The following is a 27,355-nucleotide window of genomic DNA, read 5'->3' as shown; positions in this document are numbered from 1 at the left end:
CCCAGAGCTAACTCTCTTAAGCACTATGCTATAACACAATTCTGTACTGCCTGAAAAAGCTCCCCCATCTCTGTGTGTGTGTGTGTGTGTGTGTGTGTGTGTGTGTCTGCGTGCACGGGCGCACACCATTTATCAGCATTCTGTAGAGTGAAAGAGAAACATTTCCATTGCTCTCACAGCTGGGCCTAAAGTACAACAAGGCTTTGAAATGACCAATAACAGTGCTTTTAATACACATTTAGTAAAACAAATGTTAGTCATTGTTCTTTTTAAAAAAAAATTTATTTATTTAATTTATTTTTGGCTGCATTGGGTCTTTGTTGCTGTGCACGGGCTTTCTCTAGTTGTGGCGAGCGGGGGCTACTCTTCGTTGCGGTGCGCAGGCTTCTCATTGCAGTGGCTTCTCTTGTTGCGGAGCACGGGCTCTAGGCACACGGGCTTCAGTAGTTGTAGCTCATGGGCTCTAGAGCGCAGGCTCAGTAGTTGTGGAGCACTGACTTACTTGTTCCACAGCATGTGGGATCTTCCTGGACCAGGACTTGAACCTGTGTCCCCTGCATTGGCAGGTGGATTCTTTTTGTTTTTTCTCTTTCAAGCGGATTCTTAACCACTGCACCACCAGGGAAGCCCAGTCATTGTTCTTTGATTTAGTACCAATTGGTAATATTTTAGTAGTTTAGGAAACTCTGTAAAAAAAAAAGGTTGTTAGTATAAAAGGCCTTAAGGGTGAAGATAATTCCTCTTCTGTTATTGAGGGTAACCTGACAGGAGGTTCCCAGATTCTTAAATCTTGGCACTCTGGGAAAGAAGACTGTTGGGTGCTTCCTTGTGAGCTGTGGTTTGAAATTTGGATTTAGGGACATTTTAGTGTTTTTGGTACAGCCATGTTTCCTGCTCTGGGTTCTGCTTTGGTACTCATTCTGTGAAGCAGATAAATGCTGTCACTTTCATGCAGTAGAGGCTTCCTTTTGCGGAAGCATTTGGGAATTTCCAGGGCATTTCTGTGTCTTGTTTTCATGGTTGAAGATTTAGATGTGATTCTTGCATGTATGGCTATTTTTTTGCCTCTTGTGCTCCATACAAGTATGTCCCATATGCTTTACACATATTTACACACTCAGTCCTCTCAATATGCCTATGAAATAGGTATTATTATCCCTGCATTACAGGTGAGGAAACTGAGATTTATAGAAGAGAGACCTTAGGCAGATTACTTAAAATTCAGCAAGACATGGAACTAGTATTTGAATTTAGATTTGCTGTCATTAAAGTTCTATTTCTTCCACTATTATAGTATCTATATCACAGGATATACAGCAGTACCTTCCTAGCTTCATCTGGATGAGAGGCCCATTCAGATTTCTGAGGCCTGTCTGCCTGGAGGACGAAATACAAGTTTACTCAAGTGTGTTCATGAATTCCAGGAGGGGTTGGTTTTGAATGATAATTTTTAAAAATTAATTAATTAATTAATTAACTTTTGGCTGTGTTGGGTCTTCGTTGCTGTGCATGGGCTTTCTCTCGTTGTGGTGAGTGGGCTTCTCATTGTGGTGGCTTCTCTTGTTTGGAGCACGGGCTCTAGGGTGTGCAGGCTTCAGTGGTTGTGGCATATGGGCTCAGTAGTTGTGGCTCGCGGGCTCTAGAATGCAGGCTCAGTAGTTGTGGCGCACGGGCTTAGTTGCCTTTGCAACATGTGAGATCTACCTGGACCAGGGCTCGAACCCGTGTCCCCTGCATTGGCAGGTGGATTCTTAACCACTGCGCCATCAGGAAAGTCCCTTGAATGATAAATTTTTATGTCTCTATAGCACTTAGCGGCATAAAGCTGTGTGCTACACAGTAGGAACTCAATGAAGATTAATGGATAAATTGCTTGAGTATGGAATAATGTAGTAATGTCACAGAATGGGTGAATGTGGGGTAGACAGGGTCTCTATCCGGTGGCTGAGTGGAGAAAACATCAGTCTGTGCTTATATTTATAGCTTGGATTTGTTGAGAGGGTGTGATTATGATGTTAGGTTTTTTTTTTTCTTTTTTCTTTTTTTTTTTTTTTTTGTGGTATGCGGGCCTCTCACTGTTGTGGCCTCTCCTGTTGCGGAGCACAGGCTCTGGACGCGCAGGCTCAGCGGCCATGGCTCATGGGCCCAGCTACTCCGCGGCATGTGGGATCCTCCCGGACCGGGGCGCGAACCTGTGTCCCCTGCATTGGCTGGCGGACTCTCAACCACTGCACCACCAGGGAAGCCCATGATGTTAGGTTTTGGATGAATTGTTTTGATTAAATGTCTTGCACAATGAGTAAATATCTGTGGGTTGATATGTTGATGAATTTTGGGGATATTTTCACCTTGGGAGACAATTAAAATTTTTGGCTCGTCACATTTTCTTCCCTCTCTGTGGTAGCAGAAGTGTATTCATTTTCAAAATTCTTCTTTAGCGTTATTTGGAATAGGTTGGCTGGTTTGGTTTTTGCTGCTGTGGTAAGAAGAACTGTGTTATAATTACCATCTCTGCTTCCTCTAACAGTTTTATGAATTTGCTTTGAAGAACCCTAAAAAAGAAGAAACTTTTATTGTGATAAATAGTTCTTCCAGAAGGATGTTTTATACTGGGTGATACTCTAAATGTGAAATCCCAAATAACCACATTTGAAAAAAATATCTCCAAGACTGAAATGGCCCCAGAAGCTCCCCCCTCCATTGTCATGGTAAATTATCAATAGATTGGCAAGGATAGAACTGAATTGGTAAGAGACTGAAACCTGAGATCATTAAGCATTTACATAGGAGCATTTAATTCCTCTGAATGAATTCAAGTCTCCTGACTCAGACAAATTACACCCCAGAGTTCTGAAAGAATTTTGGTATGATTATCATTTAGTCACTGTCAATAACCTGTAAGGAATCATAGAATTACCACAAAAGACATATTTTCAAGTCTGAGAAGAAGGTAAGAGCTTGACATATTCAAAATCTAGAATGGTTTATTAAGGATGTAGTATGAGGATTTAGAAGAGGAAACTGTGATTATTAGGAGCCAACACGGGCCCGCTAGGAATATGTTAGTGACTTAACTAACCACATTTTCTTTATTAAGGGAGTAGACTAGTAGAAAAGGGGAATACTGTCAGCTACCATTTTTTTTTTTACTTTTAGTTTTATATTGGAGTATAGCCGATTAACAATGTGATAATTTCAGGTGCACAGCTAAGCGACTCAGCCGTACATATACATGTATCCATTCTCCCCCAGACTCGCCTCCCATCCAGGCTGCCACGCACTTCCCTTGTGGTCCATTGGTTAAGAATCTGCCTTCTAGTGCAGGGGACGCGGGTTTGAACCCTGGTTGGGGAACTAAGATTCCCACGTGCTGCAGTGCAACTAAGCCTTCGTGCTGCAACTAAGACCCGACACAGCCAAAAATAATAAATAAGTAAATATTTAAAAAAAAAAGAGTAAGGTAGCTTAACTCTTTAAAAAGCAACCCCAAAAAACATTGAGCAGAGTTCCCTGTGCTGTACAGTAAGTCCTTGTCGGTTATCCTTTTTAAATATAGTAGTGTGTTCATGTCAATCCCAACCTCCCTAACTATCCCTTCCCTCCACCCTTGGCCTCCCCCACCCCCCATAACCATAAATTCATTCTCTTAAGTCTGTGAATCTGTTTCTGTTTTGTAAGTACATTCATTTGTATCATTTCTTTTTAGATTCCGCATATAAACTATATCATACGATATTTCTCTTTGTCTGACTTTCACTCAGTATGACAATCTCAGTATGACAGTTTCATGAGTATGGTAGCTCATGTTGTTAAATGATCTACCATTTTTTGATTCAAGAATGTTTTGAAGGGAATGATTAGGATATAGTTGGGAATAAGAGATTTGAGCTGTATGATGAAACAGGTGATGCAGGGAGTTCCCTGGCAGTCCAGTGGTTAGGACTTGGCGCTTTCACTGCCACAGCCCTGGGTTCAGTCCCTGGTCGGGGAAGTAAGATCCTGCAAGCTGCATAGCGTGGCAAAAAAACAAAAAAAACACAAAAAACCCAAGGGGGGAGAAGAAGAAACAGGTAATGTATAAGTGTGGAAGGGAGGTATGACTTAATAGCAACACAAAAATGTAAGGCTTGTAGTTGGCTGCAAGTTGGATTTATGGCAAAAGTGTGGTTTGGTTGACAAAAAGTTGTGGTTTTAGCTTTCATTAATAGATATTGTTGAAAGAGCGAGTGGATAGTGCTGTTTTAATCGATGTTAGTTAGATCACACCTAGGTAGAGTACTGATTTCAGTTCTAGGATCTAGGGTAGTGAGGGACCTGAAAATATCATATGAACTACATTCAAAGGAGCAGATTTGTTTTTTGACCAGTATATAGCTCTGACAGTAGCTCCCACAGAAGAGCTCCAGAAAAACTTGGAGAAACGGCAACATTGTTGGACTGCCATAGATTTTGATAGCACTCACTTGAATAAATGTAAATTTTGGCTAAGCAGGCAAAGAAGGGTATGAAGGTCATTCTAGGCAGAGAATAGCATCTACAAAAAGAATAAAGGCATGAAAAAGCATGCCATATTTGAGGAACTACAAGTGAGTTAGTACAGATAGTGTGTAAAGGGGAAGAGGAGGGTGGTAGGAGGTGGGACTGGGGAAATTGGCAGGTGCCTTATATGAAGGTGGAGAAACTGGAATCCGGGTGGGTAAAAGTGATTGGCATAAGTCTTGATTGTATATTGAACCAGGCCTAGAATTCCAGGCTTTCTTGTGTCATTTCAAGAGCTCTCTCCCTCTTCCTTTTCTTTAGGTATGTTGTTTTACATTTACTTTAAAATGGTCAGGGCATGGCCTATGGTTATGAAAGGATTCTAAATAATCATACAAGACTATCTTTTACATTCTATAGCAAGCTAAAAAAACTGAAGAAAAGCTGTGACCTACAAGCAGCAGGTTCAGCTGTTAACTTTCCCAGTTATCAGTGCCAGATAATGGTTTTAACTTTTAGAGACAGACAGCCTATATTCTAGGTCATGCTAAAATCAAGAACTCTTTCTGCTTTTCCATGCTATTTGCTTAAAAGAGGGTTCTTTCTTTGCCTAGTTCAAATGATAGTTGCTTGAATGAACAGTTGCAGCTGTAGTGATCCAGCAGTTAACAGCTGTGCCAAATAGAAAATATGTTTATCAAGACCTTGTGGTAACTTTGCGTGTGACTGCGGTGGTTGTAGCTTACTGTTCCACTGACGGCAGGGTTGAATTTCAGCATGGGAAGCAGGTTTCTGAGGCCTTTCTGCTTGTTCCTTAGTCAGGGCTCTCTCTATCCAGGGTTGATATCCAGTCTGTATACTATATGTGCATGGCTAGCATTTGTCCTGATTGGTTGGTGACCACATTGTACTGATTGTTAAATATTTTGAGAATCATGTCTAACTCTAACCATCCCTCTTTCCTGATCTTATGCCAGACCTGAAGTTTCTGTAATTTGTTTGTGGTTTATTCATACAGAGAAATTGCCTCTTTTTCTCCTCATGCTCTTAAACAATTTTATTAAAAAAATTCCTGGAAACAATTTTGTTTTTTAATTATTGAAGGCCGTTATGTAGTATTTTCCTTTAAGTCCACTCATTGATTGGAAAGCTAGGTTCAAACATTAGGAGACAATTAAGGAAATTTGAACACTGACTAAGGATTCTTTTGGTCAAATTTTTCTAGGTGTATTAATAGTATTACGGTTATGTTAAAAGAAAAAAAAGGTCTTATTTTTTAGAGACACATGCCGAAATATTGTAGATAAAATATGTCAAGATTTGCTTTAAAATAATTTGGTATGGGGGTGTACCGATATAAAGTGACATTGGACATGCATTGATATTTGTTGAAACTGGATGATGGATACATGGTAATTCATTGTACTTTTCATAATAAAGAGTTAGAAAAAGCTTATGTATTTTAACCCTCCCCACATTTATAAAATTATAATTGGATTTTAAAAAATTCTCAAAGGTACATTATTGGCAATTATAACTTCTGATTGCCTTGCAATAATTAGAAGTACAACTTGGGGTTAATATGGGTATACCTCATTTTATTGCACTTCCTTTTATTGGGCTTCACAGATACTGCATTTTTACAGATTGAAGGTTTGTGGCCACCTTGCATGGAGCAAGTCTGTCAGCTCCATTTTCCCAACAGCATTTACTCACTTCATATCTCTGTGTCACATTTTGGTAATTCTGGCAATATTTTAAACTTTTTCATTATTATTGTATTTGCTCTGGTGATCTGTAATTAATGATCTTTGATGTTATTATTGCAAAAAAGATTGACTTGCTGAAGGCTTCAATGATGGTTAGCATTTTTTAGAATGAAGTATTTTTAATTAAGATATGTTGGAGACTTCCCTGGTGGTCTAATGGTTAAGACTCTGCGCTCCCAGTGCAGGGGGCCCAGGTTCGATCCCTGATCAGGGAACTAGATCCCACATGCCGCAACTAAGAGCCTGCATGCCACAACTAAAAGATCCCATACATGGCAAGGAAGGTCCCTTGTGCCGCAGCTAAGACCCTGCACAGCCAAATAAATAAATAAATCAAGAAAAAAAAGATATGTACATTGTTTTTTTAGACATAATACTATTGCACACTTACTAGACTACAGTGTAGTGTAAACATAACTTTTATATGCATAGGGAAACCAAAAAATTTGTGTGACTCACTCTTGCTGTATTGTGATATTTGCTTGATTGCGGTGGTCTGGAACCAAACCCATGATATCTCTCAGGTATGTCTGTACTTCCAGCCAAAGGCAAAGAAATTTGACCTTTTAGTTTATATAATATTTTTATATAGTATAGCTTTTTGAAGTATTAAAAATGATGCCCCCGGCTTCCCTGGTGGCGCAGTGGTTGAGAGTCTGCCTGCCAATGCAGGGTACACGGGTTCGAGCCCTGGCCCGGTAGGATCCTGCATGCTGCGGAGCAACTAAGCCCATGCACCACAACTACTTAGCCTGCGCTCTAGAGCCCGCAAGCCACAACTACTGAAGGCTGCGCACCTAGAGCCCATGCTTTGCAACAAGAGAGGCCACCACGATGAGAAGCCCGTGCGCCACAACGAGGAGTAGCCTCCACTCGCTGCAATTAGAGAGGGCCCGTGCGCAGCAACAAAGACCCAACTCAGCCGTAAAGGAAGAAAGGCTTTATGGGCTTCTAGTTGGGAGCCATTGGCTCTAAAAATTTTGATCAACTTTTTTGTATTTACACTTCTTAACCCAATTGTAATTAATATTGTAATTGGGAATTTTTTCTTTTCCTATGTATGTTGCTTTAATGGTTAGATTGTATTCCAGTGCCTTAATATACCAAACTATCTTCTTGTTGTTAAGCATTTGCTTTTCTTCTTTTTCTTGCAGTTGTTAATAGCTCTACTATGAGAAATAGCTTTTTTAAAAATGCTATTTGAGTGCTATTTTAGTGGGTGCTTTTTTTTTTCCCCCCCTGGTGCCTTTTGGGTGGTATTTTAGCGGATTTAGCAGGTCAAAGGGTATGGATATTTTTTTCTTTTTACAGCTTTTGTGATGTCATGCTAGTTTGGTTGAGCTTCTTTCAAAGGTGTCACTTAGTGTGTTGGAACCATTTCAGTGTTTAATTCTCTCACTGCTATACCAAAGTTTTAAGGCAAATTAACAGTCTGGAAAAAAGGATAAATTTGGTTCTGTTCAGAAGAACTGAGCTTTCACTGGGAACAGGGGGAAGGATGGGAATGTATTAACTAAATTTTGCCTTCAGTGAAGTCAGTTAAAATACTGCCATTTAGCTCAACTAGAGAGTTAGCTGCATAATAAAGGTGGCATTTGAATGAAGTCTTGAAGGATAGGAAGAACTTAGACTTGATGTGAGTGGGGCAGGTAAAAGATGGATGAGCTGGGAGCTATGGGGAATGTTTAGGCAATGTTGAGTCATCCTGTTTGGCCATAACATATGCTATTTACAGCATGGTAATGGAAGCTAGGATTAAAGAGTTAGAGGAACAAGTAAAACAAACAAGAATATGCCAGACAGACTGTGTGAAAAATAATAGTGGGGGGAAAAAAAGAGAAATGATGGTATTTGACTGTAATAGCTTGAAGACTATCAGCTGCCACTATTGCTTCTATAAATAACTTGCAGGAAAATTGCTACCCTGTTAGTCATTCTGCTAGGGTCCTCATTTTAGCAGACCTATGATTTTCTAGGAAAAGTAAGATCAGTGTTTGTAGGGTTGTTCATCTAAATGGAACTGATTAATTTTCATAGTCTATCCAGATAAGAGAATATGAGAGATGTAGAAGACAATGGACGTTGAGAAGGTGGAGAGAAAAAAATTGACATAGCGTTTACTCCTTGGGCTTTTTCTAAGAAGCTTTTCATCTAAAGCTTTGGCAACAGTGGTGGCTTTTAGTCTTGGTTTTCTTCCCAGGGCTGTTAGAAAGCCCTAGCCTCATGAGTTCATGTTCCTTTTACTAAGTTCAGTTACTGGCAGGTTGGGCCCCCAGTTTAACCTCATTTTTTACTCTCTGTGGATCCCTAGTACCAAGAGAAGGCTCTGTGGGGCCGTCTTTGTCCTAACTGATAAAGGGTATGGCAACTTGGAGATTGATGGTGCTTGGTGCAGTGAAAGGATCCAGGAGATTTGGGTTGCTTTAGTTGGGGAGGAACCCCTATTATGACCTGTGGCTTGAGGATACTGTTTTGTATCACAGTAGAGAACTTGGGGTTTTATGGCTTTTTAGCCTTCTGATGAAGATTACTTACTCTTACACCAAGATTTTACTTCTTGACTGCTCTACATTTTAAAGTTCTAAGAGACATACACTCTAGTGTAGTATGTGTAAAGAACATTGGATGGGGTGTCTGGAGGGGTTTCTAATCCCATTTTGCCTTATACCCATTGGTGACTTACTATCTCTGAGCCAGTTTCCTTATCTGTAAAATCCCTTTGAGGGTTGTGAAGCTTAATAAAATAATATACTATGTGAAAATGTTCTCAGTGAATTTCAGATAGTATATATATTTTTTCATTTTTTGCATTCAAGGTTTCTCATCCTGTATAATGCCAAGAGTAGAGGAAATGTGCAAGAGTAATGTGTGGATAATCATGGAAAGTTTGGATTCATGAAACTGACCTTTTGAGGAGGAATGCTTTTCATTTTCTAAGACTTAAAGAAGATACAGAGAAAACTCTTGACAGTGAGGGCTTTAAGGAAAAGATCTGTATTTTCCTCTTTGGAAATCTTTGCAAAAACACAGAGAAAGTGGGTATTGGGTGAGCAGAAATCTGAGAAGGAGGAAATTATCTTGAAATTTTATTTGTGAGGAGAGAAATAAAATTTATCTTTAAATTTGTGCTTTACTCACTTGTGGCAATCTGGGAAGGGAGAACAATGCTGACTCAAGTTGGAAACTAAATCTAGAGCCTTGATAGATTTTTCATTATAAGGTAGTACTGGATTATGAATTTCAAAAACTTTTTCCTCCCAAGAGGGCTTTTAGTAACAAGGCAGGGAGTGATGGTTATTCTCCTTTTTGCTATCAATGAATAATGCAAATCCCTCTGTAGGTGATGAGTCAGGACTCCTACAGTTGTTTTGGCTTTGAGTTAAAGTTTTGTTCATTTCAGTTTTCAAATACTGTGTAATATTTTATAACTATTTTAATACATGTTTCTTTGGTTTAAAAGAACTATGTGATTAATATTAGTCTTCTAGTATTCACCTTTAAATTGGTGCATATAAATAGGAAGAGTTTTTTTTTAATCCTTGTACTTTAATATTGTTAAGATATCTAAATTTTGCAGTATAGAAATTAGGAATTAAATTAGTATTCTAAATCCTAGTTTAAAAAAAAATCTCTACTAGCTCGAGAGAATCGTGCCATTAAGTTATGCATATTTTTTAGTGTAATCTCTTTATCTTGAGATCATACGTGCTCAAGGTAGGCAATATAAAAGCATAAAGAAAAAAATAGCAATCACCCATAGTCCAGCCTTCTAGAAGTAACATAACCATGTTTAATATTTTGTGTATTTCTTTCCATAATATTTTCTGTGTTGAATTACTTAAAAATATATTGTAATGCACCCCAGTGTTCATAGCAGCACTGTTTACAATAGCCAAGACATGGAGGCAACATAAATGTCCATTGACAGAAAAATGGTTAAAAAAGATGTGGTATATACACACAATGGAATCATAGCCATAAAAAAGAATGAAATAATGCCATTTGCAGCAACATGGATGGACATAGAGATTATCATACTAAGTGAAGTCAGTCAGACAAGGAAAGACATATTCATACAATGGGCTTCCCTGGTGGCGCAGTGGTTAAGAATCTGCCTGCCAATGCAGGGGATATGGGTTTGAGCCCTGGTCTGGGAAGATCTTACGTGCTGCAGAGCAACGAAGCCCAAGTGCCACAACAACTGAGCCTGCGCTCTAGAGCCCGCAAGACACAACTACTAAGCCCACGTGCCTAGAGCCCATGCTCCACAACAAGAGAATCCACTGCAATGAGAAGCCCGCACACTGTAACGAAGAGTAGCCTGTGCTCGCTGCAACTAGAGAAAGCCTGCATGCAGCAACAAAGCCCCAATGCAGCCAAAAATAAATAAATAAAAATTAAAAAAAAACAAATACCATGATATCACTTATATGTGGAATCTTAAAAAATGATACAAATGAACTTAATTACAGAAATGGACTCCTAGACATAGAAAACAAACTTATGGTTACCAAAGGGGAAAAGGTGGGGGCAGGGGGAGGGATAAATTGGGAATTTGGGATTAACAGATACACACTACTATGTATAAAATAAACAACAAAGACTTACTGTATAGCACAGGGAACTATATTCAATATCTTGTAATAACCTATAATGGAAAAGAATCTGAAAAAGTATGTATATGTGTAGATATATATAACAGTCACTTTGCTGTATACCTGAAACATTGTAAATCAACTATACTTCAGTAAAAAATATATATTATAAGCAAACTGTCATTTTTTTGGCAATTTATGGGAAATGTATGTTTTAGGTACTTACCTATCTTTTTTTTTTTTTTTTTTTTTCTGTGGTATGCGGGCCTCTCACTGTTGTGGCCTCTCCTGTTGCAGAGCACAGGCTCCGGACGCTCAGGCTCAGCGGCCATGGCTCACGGGCCTAGCCGCTCCGCGGCATGTGGGATCTTCCCGGACTGGGGCACGAACCCGTGTCCCCTGCATCGGCAGGCAGACTCTCAACCACTGCGCCACCAGGGAAGCCCTAATGTTCTTCTGATTTAAAATTTTTATATGATTTTTCTTATCATGTCATTTTATTTTTTGAGGTAGGTAGGACAGAAACCACAGAATTAAATGAAATACCATTATCTTCAGGATGTCTTAAGCTCTGTAGAGGGTATCAAGTTTCATCTGAAATCACATTCACAAGGCTTCTTGAGGGCTTTAACTGTGCCTCTGTTTCCTTTCCTTTTATTTGTACATGATCATATCTAGTTAGGAAAACTATGTTAATCTTCATTACTCTCTATATTTCTTCTCTTTGAGATTTGCAGCATCTGAGAGATTCTTTTTGTTATAGGAGTATGTTGTGGTTTAACCCTTGGGTGAAACCTGTAATGGATACTTTGAAGCAGTGGCTTATGGTAGTTTTGGTTCACAGATCCCTTTGAGAATCTTACACAAACTATGGATCCTTGCTCTAGCTCCATCAATCTGGATCATTTGAAATCTTGGCTTGCTAGGCCTATTGCACAGCTAGTACCTTAGGTTGTCCCTTTATCTTGGAGTTATACTTTGTGATACTTTTCTTGTGATAGATCCAGTTTGCTGCACATTCCATATATACATCGTTCTTGGTTAATTTTAGTTTTGGCAGAGACCTTTTAAATTTCCACAAGCTTCTTGTTGTTTGTCTTTTTATTTGTTTTAAAAACAACTTTATTGAGATATAATTTACATACCATGAAGTCCATATACCCCACCGTAGGCAACTACAAATGTACTTTCTGTCTTTGATTTGCTTATTCTGGACATTTTGTTTAAATGGGATATAATTTTAAAAATCTTTTAAGTAAACTGTTTTAGAATAGATTTACATTTATAGAAAAGTTGTGAAGATAGTGCAGGAAGTTCCTATATACCCCACACGCAGTTTCCCCAATAGTAGTATCTTAACATTCAATATGGTACATTTGTCACAATTAGTGAGCCAATATTGATACATTATTATAATTAAAGTGTGGGTCTGTTTTCATCCACTGTGCTGGATCGTTGGAGTGCACTTGCGAATTTGGGAATTCATGCCCTTCATTTCTGGGAAATTTTGTTGAATTATTTTGTTGATAAGAGCTTCCCCTTTATTTTCTCTGTTCTCTCTTTATGGGATTCTATTGTTTGGATATTAGACTTAGTGGACTGACTCCATACTTTATTCATATTTTCTTAGTTTTTGCATAACTCTCTTTCTGTCCAGTATTCCCCATTCAGGATACCATATTATAAATAGTCGTTATGTTTGTTTAGGCTTCTTTTAGCTGTAACCTTTTCTCAGGCTTGTTTTCTTTTTGATGACTTCGACAGTTTTGAAGAATATTGGTCAAATGTTTTGTAGAATGTCCCTCAATCGGGATGTGTGTGATGTTTTTCTTCATGATTAGACTGGGGTTATGGTTTTTTGAGAGGAAGACTACAGAGGTAAAGTGTCATTTTCATCATATTATGTCAGGAATACATACATACTCTCAACATGACTTATCATTGTTCATGTTTATCTTGATCTCCTGATAGTGTTTGTCAGATTTTTCCAATGTTTGTCAGATTTGGTAGCGTTTGTCAGATTTTTCCTATGAGCAGCCCATCCTTAAAGAGTGGGGAGTTATTTTCCACCTCATGATCTCTGGCTATGCATTACATCTAAGAATAATGCACCAAGGGGCTTCCCTGGTGATGCAGTGGTTAAGAATCCGCCTGCCAATGCAGGGGACATGGGTTCAAGCCCTGGTCTGGGAAGATCCCACATGCTGCAGAGCAACCAAGCCCGTGGGCCACAACTACTGAGGCCGCGTGCCACAGCTACTGAAGCCTGTGTACCTAGAGCCAGTGCTCTGCAACAAGAGAAGCCACGACAATGAGAAGCCCGCGCACCGCAACGAAGACCCAACACAGCCATAAATAAATAAATAAATAAAATTAAAAAAAATAATAATGCACAAAGAAGCTGATTGGGATCTCTGTGTTCATAGGTGGGATTTGGTTACTGAGAGGTTCACTATAGAATTATTTGGCTATGTAGTTTTTCCCCTGTACCATCAGTATCTCTAGGTCTTTTTTCTTGTGCTGGTCAGGTTCACATAAAATGCACCTTCAGATCTCTGCCTTGAGGGCATAATCCTAGCTGCTAACTTTCTGAGAGCCAAGTAGTGGAAGAGCACTGAGGGTCTCAATGTTCAGTATGTAAATCTCCTCTTATTTCCCTATTTTTAGAATGATACCCTTGCTCTCAGCTATGTCTGTGGTTTCTCAGCTGTTAATGCTTGATAACTGTACAATCCCAAGTATAGACACCCATTCTTCTTATTATTTTTTTTAATTTATTTTTTTTGGCTGCACTGTGCGGCATGTGGGATCTTAGTTCCCCAACCAGGGATTGAACCCATGCCCTCTGCAATGGGAGCGTGGAGTCTTAACCACTGGACTGCTAGGGAAGTCCCTTCTTTTTTTTATTTTTAATTGAGATATAATTGACATATAGCAATGTATTGTTTTAGGTGTACAACAATGATATATGTATATATTGTGAAATGATTACATGTCTAGTCAATATCTATCACCATAGCTACAAGTTTTTTTTTTTCTTGTGATGAGAACTTTTAAGATTTACTCTCTTAGCAGCTTTTAGATATACAATACAGTATTGTTAACTATAGTCACCATGCTGTACATTACAGCCCCAAGACTTATTTATCTTACAACTGGAAGTTTGTAGCTTTTGACCACCATCACCCATTTGCCCTCCCCACTCATTCTTTTATTTATCCATTATAAAGGATAAACTTTGTTTTCTTCTTGAATGGAGGAGGCCAGATGGAGTGAAAAATGTATAGGGTGGGGTGGGGTGGGCTGGGTGGTCCAGCTGGTTCAAAATTGAGATATAATTCATGTAACATAAATGTGGCATTTTGAAGTGTACACTTCAGTGGTTTTTAGTGTATTCACTGTGTTGTGCAGCCATCACACTATCTAGTTCCAGAACATTTCCATCATCCCAAAAGGAAACTGCATACCTATTAGCAGTTAGTCCCCTGGCAACCACTTTTTGTTTCTGTAAATATGCCTATTCTGGGCATTTCATATACATGAAATTATACAGCATGTGGCCTTTTGTGTCTGGCTTCTTTAACTTAGCATAATGTTTTCAAGGTTCATTTGTGTTGCGGGATGTAACAGTACTTCATTTCTTTCTATGGCTGAATAATGTTCCATTGTGTAGTTACACAACATTTTGTTTATTCATGAGCTGATGCCAGCTGGTTCTTAAATAGACTTTCAATCAGTTCTTCTGTTTTTAGCCCCATCGTAATCCCTACTTCATAAGTACCTGATGCTACAAGTTCCTGAGTTTTTTGGAGGTTATGTTGTATCTCAGTTTTCTCAAGTCTACTGTCAGTAATGATTCATCCATCTGCTTCCCAGCTTCTAAAATTTTGTTGCTATTATCTTCACTTTCATTCTATAGGTTTATGCTTCCCCACCTCTACTACTGTTTTAGTGGGATTTTGGGAAGAGACAGGCAGTAGAGGGAGAACTAACGCATGCCTAGAGCTCACAATTTGAAAGGTAGAATTTCCACGCTTGGTCAGACTGTAGGCCCAGCAGTCATTAAGTCATGGAATGATCGAGCTGGAAAAACCTTTACGGATCACCAACTAGTTCTCTGCTTCTTAATCTTTCAGTTGAGGAAAGTGAGACCCACAAAACTCGGTAAGTTGTTTAGGATCATACAGTTAGTAGCCAAGGTGGGACCTGGACCCTCTCTCCTCCCTTCCAGGCTAGTTGTTTACACTTAATTTAGGCTGCTTATTTTAAAATTTGGTATTGAGGAGAGCATGGGGACCATCACTCATATTTGTCCTCTGCTATTTCTTACTTAGAGATTCCAGTCCAGTGGGTTTGCCTAAGCCCAGTTTTCCGGAGGGCCCAGCTTATAGAGAAAAGTGCCTGTGTATACACACGTAAAGCCTCTGGGAGCCCTCACTCTATTTAGAACAGTATGTGTATTTCCATCTCACAGGACTGGGTTCGTTAAACTGGTTTGATAGACCATGAATTTGAGAGCTTTTTGCTTTCCCCACTAAACACAGCAAATTACATATCTTAGTTCAAGATGTTAGCTCAACAAATGTGTGCCCTGCAGGGTATTCAGCTGGGCTGAAAGGGAGGCAGTGTCTACACTTGATGTCTTGCTACCAAAGTTCTGTTTTAGCTATGGTTTGGAGCAGTCATCTCTGGATAGGTTCTCAAATCTCAGTCTCTTGTTAAAATCGGGTACATGAGAAGTTCAGCCATTTTAAGAATACTAGGTTCATGAGTTGGACTAGGTGTGGTGCCTGGATGATATCAAGCAGGAGGCAAAGCATCAATAACAGTAGTGGCTGTATACACAAATCTAAAGTTATCTGACAAAGAAAATATGTTGAAAAAGAAAGTGAACAAATCTTCCTCAGGGGAACACATAGGAGTAACAGATGGTTTCTATTGCTCTTTGATTGAAAAGCCTGGTAAATAGCTTTCCTGGGTTAGATAGTGCCTTAGAAGAGGCCTTGTGGCTTGTCCAAGGTGGGGGCAGCTCACTATCTACATTCTGGATATTTGTTTGTAAATGTCTGACTCCTGAGCACCACAGTCATCTTGGTGATGTGGGCCAAGGTATAGGCTGTCTTTTCAAGGAGCAGTTACCTTCTTCACTTTATGCTGCAGGAGCTGTGAATTTACCTCGATTGTATGTGTACAAGAGAGGAAGAAGACAGTGATGAGGGCAGTGTAAGATGGCTTTCTTTAGCTACCAGAACTCTGCTTGCTAGTCTTACTGTGTGTTTTAAAGCTGTCTCTATTTAAAAAGTGCTGATATTAATGAAGTAGTCATCTAAAAGTAATAAGGTTAATTTAGTTAGAAATTTGCATTCCCTTCTCTTACTACATTGTGCCCTGTTAGTCAAAGATGACAGAAGATGATCTCTGATTTGTACAGGGGTTGAGAAATTATCTAGAAGACAAGCAGAATTGAAATGCTGGGGCAACAAATGAATTGAAGATAAAACCAGCTGGTTTTCAGTGTGAACTGAAAACCGAAGTATGAGTTGGTAGTAATACTATTCTGATGTGCAGTCAGTTTCGGAAACGTTTGTAACAGGAGAAATACAGTGATGTCTTTTAATGCAGGAAGGAAATTGATTATAGCATGAGTAGCACTGAATTGATGGCCAGTGACACTAACGGGATCAATTGTAGGACATCCCAGGATGCCAGTATGAAAAGGATAGCATAATAACCTGGTTATATCCATTCCCAGAGGAAAAAAATTTCATCATTCTTGCTGTAGATAATGTGAACTAGACCTTGTAGGGTTGCTATTGATGTGGTGAGGTGAGGCAGTTTATGTGACACTTCTTTCTTGGGCCTGGAGAGAGGGATAGTTAAGCTGCCTTCAAAGAGCTCTGTCCAAGGTATAGCTCTGAATGCTTCAATTGTGTTGCCTGCAGCCTCTGCTTTAAAACTTTGGCAGGTTGTTAAAAACATTAAAACACTTTTTAAACATTAAAAATATACTTTTTAAATACATTAAACTTTTTATTTGACATAATTGTAGATTCATAAGCTGTTGTAAGAAATAATACAGGGAGATTACCCTGTACTCTTTACCCAATGGTAACATCTTAAAAAACTATAGTATACTGTCACAACCAGGATACTGACATTGATATAGTCAAGATACAGAATAGTTCCATCACCACAAGAATTCTTAGAGTTGCCTTTTTATAGCCACCCTCCCCCCGTCCCTGACCTTTGGCAACCACTAACCTGTTCGTTTCTATAATTTTGTCATTTCAAGAATGTTATATAAATGGAATCATACAGCATGTAACCTATTGGGATGGGCTCTTCTTACTCTTGTAGTGCAGGTCTGCAGCAATGAATTCTCTTAGTTTTGCTTTACTTGCAGTTGTTTTAATTTTGCCTTCATTTTTGAAGGATTTTTGTTTGTTTATAGAATTCTAGGTTCACAAGGCCTTTTTTTTTCTTTTTCTTTTAGTGCTTGTAAGGTGTTGTTCCGTGTCTTCTAATCTCCATTGTTTCTGTTAAAAAGGCAGTAGTAATTTCAATAATTTTTTCTTCTTTAATGTATTTTTTTTCCTCTGGCTCCGTTCAAGATTTTCTCCTTAAAATTTTTTCTCTCTTTTTTTCCAAAAATTTGACTGCATATGATTTTCTTGGTATTTATCCTGCTTGGGATTCAGCTGAGCTTCTTGACTCTGTAAATTTATATCTTTTACCAAATTTGGGAAAATTTTGATCATTATTTCTTCAAATATTCTTTTTTGCCTCATTTGCTCTCCTTTCCTTTGGGGCTCCAATTATATGTATGTTAGACTTGCTGCCCCACATATCTTTGGGTCCTCCCACCCCTGACCCCCTTTCTCTCACTAATCTTTTTTCTCTCTGTTCTTCAGATTGGTTATTTTTTGGTTGACCTGTTTTTAAGTTCATTAACTCTTCTGCATCTCCAATCTGCTGTTAAGCCCATCCACTTAATTATAGTGTCTATTTCGTTGTTCTGCCTTTTCATTCATTATGAACATTGCTGTTTTAAATCCTTGTCTGCTAATCCCAATATTTGGATCAATGCAAAGTCGTTTACTTTTGATTGACTCTTCTCTTGAGAATGGGTCATGTTTTTCTGTTTTTTTATATGTTGAACAATTTTAGATTGTGTCCTTGACATTATGTACGATATGTTGTAGAGACTCTGGGTTCTGTCACCTTCCTCCAAAAACATTGAATTTTGTTTGTTCTGTTTCCCAGCAGTGAGTGGCCGCTTAAATCTCAGTTCAGTTCTGTTAGCCCTAAGCTAGCTGCTTGGGATCTGTTCCATGCACGCATGGTTCAGGGATCAGCCAGAGATTTGAGCAGCGTTTATACACAGAGTTAGGGGCACCCCCTCTCTGGCTCTCTCTGGAATTTCCTTCCCTTGCTTCCCAGCTGTTGTGGTTGCCTTTAAATTCTGTCCTCCGGTTCCTTAAGCTAGTATAACTATGGATTTTTATCCGAATTTTAGCCACCTCTCATGGCATAGACTGGGACCTGCCTAGCCAAAAGCCATGAAAAGGGGACATTTATCCAGTGTTGTTACCTTTTTCCAAGAGTTAACCCTCCATCTGCCTTCATAATCTGCCTGCTTTTCATTTCTAGTACCTTTAGGTAGTTGTTTTTTATATTTTGTCCAGAGTTCATAGTTATCTGCCAGAGAGTTGGTCTCGCTGGAAGCAGAACTTCCATCAAACTAGATATAAATTATTCTGTTGACGAAGTCAGTTTTTGTTGTTTTTTTTTGTTTTGTTTCAGTTTCACAGATATTTATATTATCCTCCCTATCTCCTCCAAGGGACCAGATATAAAAATGTCCTGGGCTTCCCTGGTGGCGCAGTGGTTGAGAGTCCGCCTGCTGATGCAGGGGACACAGGTTTGTGCCCCGGTCCGGGAAGATCCCACATGCTGCGGAGCGGCTGGGCCCGTGAGCCATGGCCGCTGAGCCTGCGCGTCCGGAGCCTGTGCTCCACAAAAAAAAAAAAAAAAAAAAATGTCCTTAGCTCTCTTTTTCTTTAATATTTATTTAATTTATTTATTTGGTTGTGCAGGCCCTTAGTTGCGGCATGTGTGCTCCTTAGTTGTGGCTGGCGGGCTCCTTAGTTGCGGCATGCATGTGGGATCTAGTTCCCTGACCAGGAATCGAACCCAGGTCCCCTGCATTGGGAGTGTGGAGTCTTAACCACTGCGCCACCAGGGAAGTCCGTTCTTTTTTTTTTTTAACTTCAAATTTTATGTAAAACTCCTTTAGTGTATCCAAACTCTGATTACTGATAGGTTTAGAAATTGAAGTATTCATTTTATTTGGTATATCTAACCCAAGATGTAGATATAACAGATGTGTCCCATAAACAGTTTCCCAGGAAATGATGGTTATTTTTATTGTGCTTGAATCTAAGCTAGCACTGTGATCTGGAGAAGCTTTGTGTGGTTCAACATAAACCAGGTTGAGATTTAACCATATTGGGTCTTTCTCAGGTAGCTGTTTTGGTACCTACCTTTTCATATCTGCTCTACCATTTAAAAACATAGATGTAATAAATTTAATATAAATGTACAACTTGGAGATCTTGGTGAACATTTTCTGATGACCTTACAGAGGACTTCAGACAGAAGTTTTGAGGATATTTTTTTTCTTTTTTAACTTGTTGACGTGTATGTATGAAACAGTCAACATAGGTGTCTCATGATAAGAAAGGAGAAAATAATGGTTTTAATTTGGGTCATCATCAACCTAGAAAGCAGTTATTTAGTAGTATGTGTATTTTATTTTAGATTGTATGAAAACCTGCCCATTTAGGTTAACCTTTAAGTGGTCAAAATATTTCTGCCCAAATTAGGATAAACATTTGGAGCTGTGGTTTTTAACTTTTTCAAGTCATGAGATCCTTTGAGATCTGATAGAAATTGTGTTCTCTCCCCAGAAAAATGCAAATGTCTTCATACAAAAATTTGTAAATTATTTCAGAGAGTTTAGGGGTTCTTTTGAAGCTTCTCAGCATAAGCATCCCTCATTTAGGGTTATTCAAATCAAGCTAGTACCAAGAGGCTAATAGCAATACAAATATCAGTTTGTTTCTGGCCTGGCCAGAGCAGAACAAGTAAACAAAGAACCTATTAGAAGTCCTTATAAGGCATGCAGGCTTTAAAAAAAATCTGTCGTGATTTTATCTGAACTGTACTTTCCAGGGAGCAGATTCACAAAGACAGACTGATACCTAGTTGACTAATTTTTAAGTTGCCGTTAGAAATGGGCCTTAGTTTTGATATTCAGACCTGCTGACATTTGTGTTGGGCAAATAATTAGTTGTTGTTTCTAGGACAATAGGACAGTAGTTGTTATGATGTCATATTCCTGATATTGTCTGAATTTCCAAAGGTCTAAATAATTGAGGATTTATGGGACCTGTGACACATGTGTAGGTTTCAGGAGGTGGGGCTATGTAGATGTTCCTGAGGCAATAAGTCTCCATTGCTTATTCTCAAAAAACTCAGCCCTCGGTAAATGATGAGAGATTGAATTGTTTTAACAAAAAGATCTTAGGTTTGTGATCTCCTTCCTCTATTACTTTCTGACACTTCATAGGGTGATTATAATGAACAACGATTATTCTCAGGGCCTTCATACCTCTTCTTTATACATCTTCTTTCCCCTTGCAGTGAAAAGACTATGTTCCTGCTACTGGTCCAGTCTAATACACAGAAGGACTTTTGTCTGAGATTGGCACTCTCTTCTGTGCCTTTACTCAGAACCTGACTCTTTAACAAGACTTCTTTACTCAGCTTGTTTAAAGAAGGAGCAGGAGGTGGAGAGGTAGTGGTGGGGACAGAGGATCTGAAGGCCAGTTCTCCCTGTGATTCATAGCTTCCCCCACCTCTTTGTCTACACTCCAGGTCAGCTCATCATGTTCACTTCTGGATCCATTCTACATCTCACTGGTTGTTTAAAATTCTCCCCCTAAATAGTCCCCTGTTCCATCCGTTGAATGCTCTTCATGTCTTAGGGGGCACCTTGTAGCCATCTTAGGAAAACATCTTTCTCTAAAGGCTTCCATATAGGACATTGCTAACTGCCCTGATTCCTGTATATGTTCAAATATTTCGTGGTTTTTACTGAGGGGATTTTCTAGCCTACTAAGGAAGAAATGAGCAAACTGACAATTAAAAATAAAGAAGCTTAGGAGGAAGAAATAGTTATCTTCTCTCAGAACTGAATGCAGTTTAAAAATACATTCTGAGAATGTCAGACTGTAGACAAGATCTTATGTCAGCTGCTTGTTGTTTAATTACTTTCTACAGTGAGTGCAGGCTTGCTATGGGTGGGCTCTTTGCACTCTTTGCAGGTGTTAGTGAAAACTCTGAGACTAGCTCAACATAGCTGTAGGGCTTTGTTGCTACTGGTATTACCAGCTGCTGGCTGATTTTGCCAGTTTTATTTAGTGAAGATTATGAAATGTATTTTGAGAGATGAAATTTGCTAGAAAAGAGTTTCAGAAAAATCAATTTGGAAGAAGGGATTAGAAATTAGAGGAATTGAGTTGTGGAACTTGCTTTACTAACAGAAATAAGGTTGGGTCTTGTCAGAAGTTGAAAATTATGAATAAGTGGGCTTCTGATGATGATGGTGGACAAAACCTGAGATAAAATGGAAGTGAAGGTTTTAATTGTTAAAAGCAATAACTCTCTGACTGGAATCATTATTAGTTTCTGGAACAGGTGCCTTAGAAGTAATATAATATAAACTCTGTTTTAAACTTTCAAGGTGCCTCTGGGATGATTTAGAGTGAAGGACTATCTGACTTTAGGTTCATCCCAGTCTTGTGTTGGTGAGGAGTGCATCTTCCTTAATAATCACCAGCCCCTTTGGGTTCTAAGCCAACTTATAAAACCTTTAGTTGGAACAGAATTTATTCTATCAACTAGAGCCCGTGAACAGGATCCTGTGCAAGTGTGCTCTGAATGGATAGACCACATAAGCTTGAGCCTCCCAGATAATAACCTTCCTGGGAAATTGTTATTTGTGTATGTTATTTTTCCTATACGTTTAACGGAAAGGTCTTTGAGGATGGGTGTTTCATCTGGTTCATCTCTATCCTCCACAGTACCTAAGGCCCTTGTATAACATGATTACTCAGTAAATAGATATAGAATTCAATTGAATTGTCCTTGATCATGCTTCCCACATATTTTTCCATGATGCCTACTAAATTTATTTGTTCAAAATATTTAGGTGCATTTAATTTGTTCCCTTCTCCCTAATCCCTTGGGAAAAGCAATATTTGGGTGGTATACTTTTAGAAAAAGCACTAGTGGCTTTATAGTAATTTAATACCTGTTGAGCTCTTCATCCCATTATACTATTTTGTAGTGTTTTTCAAACTGTGAATCATGACCATTAGTAGGTCTGCAGTTAGCCTTTTTGGTTTTAATGATATAGAGTAGAAATTATGAGAACACATTCCATATAGTAAGGGTATTTTTTTGGTGAAATTTTTGTTTTAAGTACATTTATATATATCATGTGTGTGTTTATTGCTTCATGATATAAACTTTGTTTCATACTGGGGTCATGGTCAAAAAAGTTTGAATAACATTGCTTTATTGTAATACTATGTTATTTCATTTATCATATAGCATTATGCCAGTACATACAGGCTTCTAAAGCCAGGGATGGTGCCAGCCCTTTCATTTCAAGTACAACTGAAGGTAAAAACAAAACAAAATTGAGAACACCCAAAGCATTCTGGTGGCTCTTATATAAGTCTCTCCAGTGGCATTTTGTACCCTTTGACCTAACTTTCTTATGCCTTTTTCGACCAATAGATTTTTTCATATTTGTGTCCCTCTAGGTGGTGGGTTCTTTGATTCTTCCTCTTTTCTCTTCAGTGTTCTTATTTCAGTATGTTCTAATGTTTTTAGGAGGGGGAAGGGGGAAACAAAGGAGAATTTCAGAAATTTCAAATGATTCTCAATTGACAAAATAGCTCATTGGATTTATCCTGAAATCTGCTTTCATAATGTTCTTGAATTTTTTAATCCCCTTTGTATTTTTTCAGAGATCATAGAAATGCATAGTTTATTTTGAATTTAAAATAATTTATGCTTTTATGATGTTATTAGTTGACTTTAAGCAAATGAAATGTAGCTTTTAGGGAAAAAAAAATGATGGATATAATCCTTCATCTTTCCTTGTGCTTTCTCCCCTCTCCTCCCAAGAAGATTGTAGTAATGATTTCATTTTAAAGAAAAGCCAGGGTAGCTAACAGTGTCCAGTATTAACCGTGCTAAACTTTTCCAGCTTCTTACTGATCTAATAACTATAATACCTTTCCTGTTCTTAGATGGTTGGCATACTAACCCTTTTGCCTTCATTTCTGTACCTTGCTGGACTACCAAGCTCAGATATTCATAACCTGTGGTTTCAGGGGACTTTGTGGAGATGACTTGCTTCATTCTTTTTCTTGCAGGAGAAAATTTTGAGCAGACACCATTGAGACGAACATTCAAGTCTAAGGTCCTTGCACGATATCCTGAGAACGTGGACTGGAATCCCTTTGACCAAGATGCAGTGGGAATGGTTAGTATTTGTTAGCTATAAGTGTCAGATAATTTACAGAGTAATTCACAGTAGGATTGTGAGTTCAGACTATGGTAGCAGTGGTTCCACCAAGTATCAGTAACTTCTTATATGCATATTGTTTGTGATTCTGCATTTTGATCACTATATCAAATATTTGGAATATATCAGATATACCAAAAGTCACAAGGTGCTTCTGTTGAGTCAGACAAATACATAGTATTGGGTTAGTGAACTTTTTTTGTGAGATTGAGCTATTGGTTGCTTATAGCATTGATTTTACACAATAAGTGAGGTTTAAAGCAGTTTTCATCTGTATTGTATATATCTGAGTAATATGATAGAAATGGGTGTTTTTATTATAATTTTAGATAGGGCAGCATTTTAAATTTGTAGACGAATACTACCATGAATAAGCTAACGTTTGTTGAGTATTCACCTTGTGCTAGGCACTGTGATAAGTATTATACATGAATTAGCTCATTTAATCCTCACAATACCCCTTATGTAGATAATATTAAGTAAACACACACAGACACAGACACATATTTTATGGATGAGGAAACTAAGATCCAGAGAGGTTAAGTAATGTGTTCAAGGTCATATGGCTAAGGAGCAGTTGAGCAAGCTTAAATACCATAGTCTGTTTCCAGAACTCTGCTCTTAACCATATCTTTGTACTGCCTCTGTTACTTTTTAATAGCTTTTTGAGGATGATCTTGTTTGATGCATGCAATAACCCTGTGAAGTACGCAGAGTAAACTGTATTATCTTCATTGCAGAGTAAACTGTATTATCTTCATTTCACAGGGGAGGAAACTGAATCGTAGAGAGCCTCAAGTTTTTTGACTCCTAGTCCAGTGCTTATTTCCTTTTAACATACTATATTCTAGAAACACTTAGGCTCTGAGAAGTCAAGTTCAAGGGTAATGGATATACCATAATGTAGCTCCTTGTACTTGTTAACCCAGGCTCCTCTTAGTTCCTTTGTATAGCCAGGTTTGTGGAAAAGTGGAAAATGGAAACTGATTGATTCAGGTCAGTTAGATTAGCTACCCAAGTTTCTTTGTATAACCCATCTGAGTTAAAGTGAAAAAAGTGCATCTTTATCCTAAATTGTCATCTCCTTGCATTACATGAAATGAATACCCTTTTTTTTTTTCTATGAAAAGAGAAGATTTTATTGATGACAGAATCTTGTGAGCTGATAGAATCTAAAACTTTGTTTATTTTTAGGTATGAAGTTGCATCTGTCTGGTTTTTAGATATATTTCTAGCATCATCTCCTAATACATGCTGTCATGCTTAACCACCTACCGAAATTCTCCAAGCTTTCTTTTACCTCCTTTGTGCATTTTCTTCATGCCCCTGAAATACCCTTCTTTCTCTTATCTACCTGATGAATCCTAGCATAAGCTCATCTCTGAAGCCTTTTCTGATGAAGGCTGAGACTGAGTTGTTTGTTCTTTGTTCCTCTAGCACTTTGTGTATATTTCTGTATAGCCTTGATAAATGCATTATAATTTTAGTTACTTGTGTGTCTTAGAATGGGAGGTCTTTAGGGCAGATATTTTGCTGTGTTGGTCTTATATCCCAGGCACCCAGCACAGTAGGTGCTCTTTAAGTAAATAAGTAGTGATGGTGTTCTGAGAAGAGGATCAGCAGTGAGTGTTCTCACCAGTTGTTTCCTTGTGTCTTTTGCAGCTATGCATGCCCAAAGGGCTGGCATTCAAGACCCAGGCTGATCCCAGGGAGCCTCAGTTCCATGCCTTTATTATCACAAGGGAGGATGGCTCTCGGACATTTGGGTTTTCCCTCACATTTTATGAGGAGGTGACTAGCAAGCAGATCTGCAGTGCAATGCAGACCCTCTACCACATGCATAATGCTGAGTATGATGTCCTCCATGCTCCCCTTGCTGATGGCCGAGACCACAGTGACATGGAGGATGGTGAAGGCACTCCTGGGACCAAGCTGCAGCGCTTCAACTCCTACGACATTAGCCGGGATACGCTCTACGTCTCTAAGTGCATTTGCCTCATCACGCCCATGTCCTTCATGAAAGCATGTCGGAGTGTGCTGGAACAACTTCACCAGGCAGTCACTTCACCTCAGCCCCCTCCACTGCCCCTAGAGAGCTACATATACAATGTACTCTACGAGGTGCCTCTCCCACCTCCTGGCCGGTCCTTGAAGTTTTCTGGGGTCTATGGGCCAATTGTCTGCCAGAGACCAAGTACCAATGAGCTTCCCTTATTCGACTTTCCTGTCAAAGAGGTCTTTGAACTGCTTGGGGTGGAGAATGTGTTTCAACTTTTTACTTGTGCCCTTCTGGAGTTTCAAATCCTGCTCTACTCACAGCGTAAGTCAGTGCTTACTAGAGCTCTCTCCCTTCATAGGGCCTCTCTTCTTTCCATATCAGATACGGTAGGGCTGACTGTAAAGGACAAGGGCTGTTACAGTTTGAGCAAAACTCAGATCTTTTGCAGGTAGGTGCTGGATGGCAAATTAATGGAACATGAGAGGTCTACCACTTCTAATTGGCTATCATCGTGGCCTTTTGCTAGGTACTCCAGTCTGGGAGGGGAACCCTGCCTCCTGACGTCTGATTGATGCTGAAAAGAGGAGACAGGAGTTGATGGTCATGGGAAATTGACTTTCCATCAGTTTTGTTCTATCACTCTGCAGAGTTATTTCTGCCCCTTCCTCAGCCTGACAATAACGATGATCCTTCCTATATTTGAGAAAATGAGGATGTGTTGCTTTTTTATGTTGTCTGTTTGTTATAACTGAATTGTTTTTATAAATGAGAGGTTAAGTGATGGTGAGCAGCAGATTTGGACAAAACAGTAAAATAGAGCAGAAGGAAACAAATGTTTATTAAAGGAGCCAGATAAGTAACAAAATTCATTCATTCAGTACATGTTTATTCAGTATCTGCTGTGTGTCCGGAGTTATTCTAGGGGCTAGAGATTCAGGGTGGACAAAATAGATAAAAATCCCTGCTATAATAGAACTTATATTTCAGTGGGGAAAGAGAGGTGATTTTTTTTTTTTTTTTGGCCTCATGGCTTGTGGGATCTTAGTTCCCCGAGCAAGGATTGAACCTGGGCCCTGGCAGTGAAAGCGCCGAGTCTTAACCATTGGACTGCCAGGGAATTCCCCCCCAACCTTTTTTTTTTTTTTGAGAGGTGATTAAATAAATAAATAAAATATGTAGTATGTAAGGTGGTAATAAGATCTGTGGAGAAAAATAAAACAGGAAGGAAGATAGTATTGGGGGAAGGGAAATTCCAATTTTTAATAGAGTGATTACGTTAGGCCTCTGTGAGCAACCCATGGTAATGTCTAGGAAAAGTATTCCAGGCAAAGGGCACAGGAAGTAGAAAGGTTCTGAGACAAAAATGTGATTGGTATGTTCAAGAACATTGAGGAAGCCTGGTAGATATCATGGTGTGAGAGAACAGGAGTGTAGTAGCAGATAGTGTTAGAGACTTAACAGGAGGCCAAATTGTACAGAGTCCTGTAGGCCATTGTAAGGACTTTGTTGCTCTGAGATGCTTAGTCATCGGAGGTTTTAAGAGTTTTGACTTTTTGTTTTGAAATAATTCCCAGCTTATAGAAGAGTTGTAAGAAATGTTCAAAGAACTCTTGTACACTCTCCCACAATACACCAGTTATTAACATTTAGCCACATTTGTTTTATCGTTCCCTCTGTATCTCTGTATGTGTGTGAACATAACCATTGAGAGTCATTGTAGACTCCTTGTTCCTTGACTCCTCAATACTTCAGCTTTTATTTCATAAGAACAAGAACATTTTTTTTACATAACCATAGTATGATTAATAAATTTAGGAAATCTAACATTGATAAAATAACAATACTGTAT

The 27,355-nt window shown here is 38.8% G+C and overlaps 1 protein-coding gene across 3 annotated transcripts in view; it reads left to right on the top strand.

The window, feature by feature from the left end:
- Positions 1 to 27,355, top strand: part of DENND5A (DENN domain containing 5A) — a 108,114-nt gene that overhangs the window by 17,779 nt on the left and 62,980 nt on the right. For 2 of the 3 annotated variants that reach the window (XM_065882721.1, XM_065882722.1), the window contains exons 2-3: positions 23,356 to 23,465; positions 25,170 to 25,827. In XM_065882721.1, the coding sequence (XP_065738793.1) occupies positions 23,463 to 23,465; positions 25,170 to 25,827 (661 nt within the window). In that variant the 5' untranslated portion in view covers positions 23,356 to 23,462. Of the gene's footprint in view, positions 1 to 22,522; positions 22,595 to 23,355; positions 23,466 to 25,169; positions 25,828 to 27,355 lie in introns of all 3 variants that reach the window. The other variant, XM_065882720.1, reaches the window with a different exon arrangement.

This window comes from Phocoena phocoena, chromosome 8 (assembly GCF_963924675.1).
Source record: "Phocoena phocoena chromosome 8, mPhoPho1.1, whole genome shotgun sequence".
NCBI classification, from domain to species: domain Eukaryota; kingdom Metazoa; phylum Chordata; class Mammalia; order Artiodactyla; family Phocoenidae; genus Phocoena; species Phocoena phocoena.
Note: the sequence above shows the minus strand (reverse complement) of the source record. Positions and strands in the feature narration are given on the sequence as shown.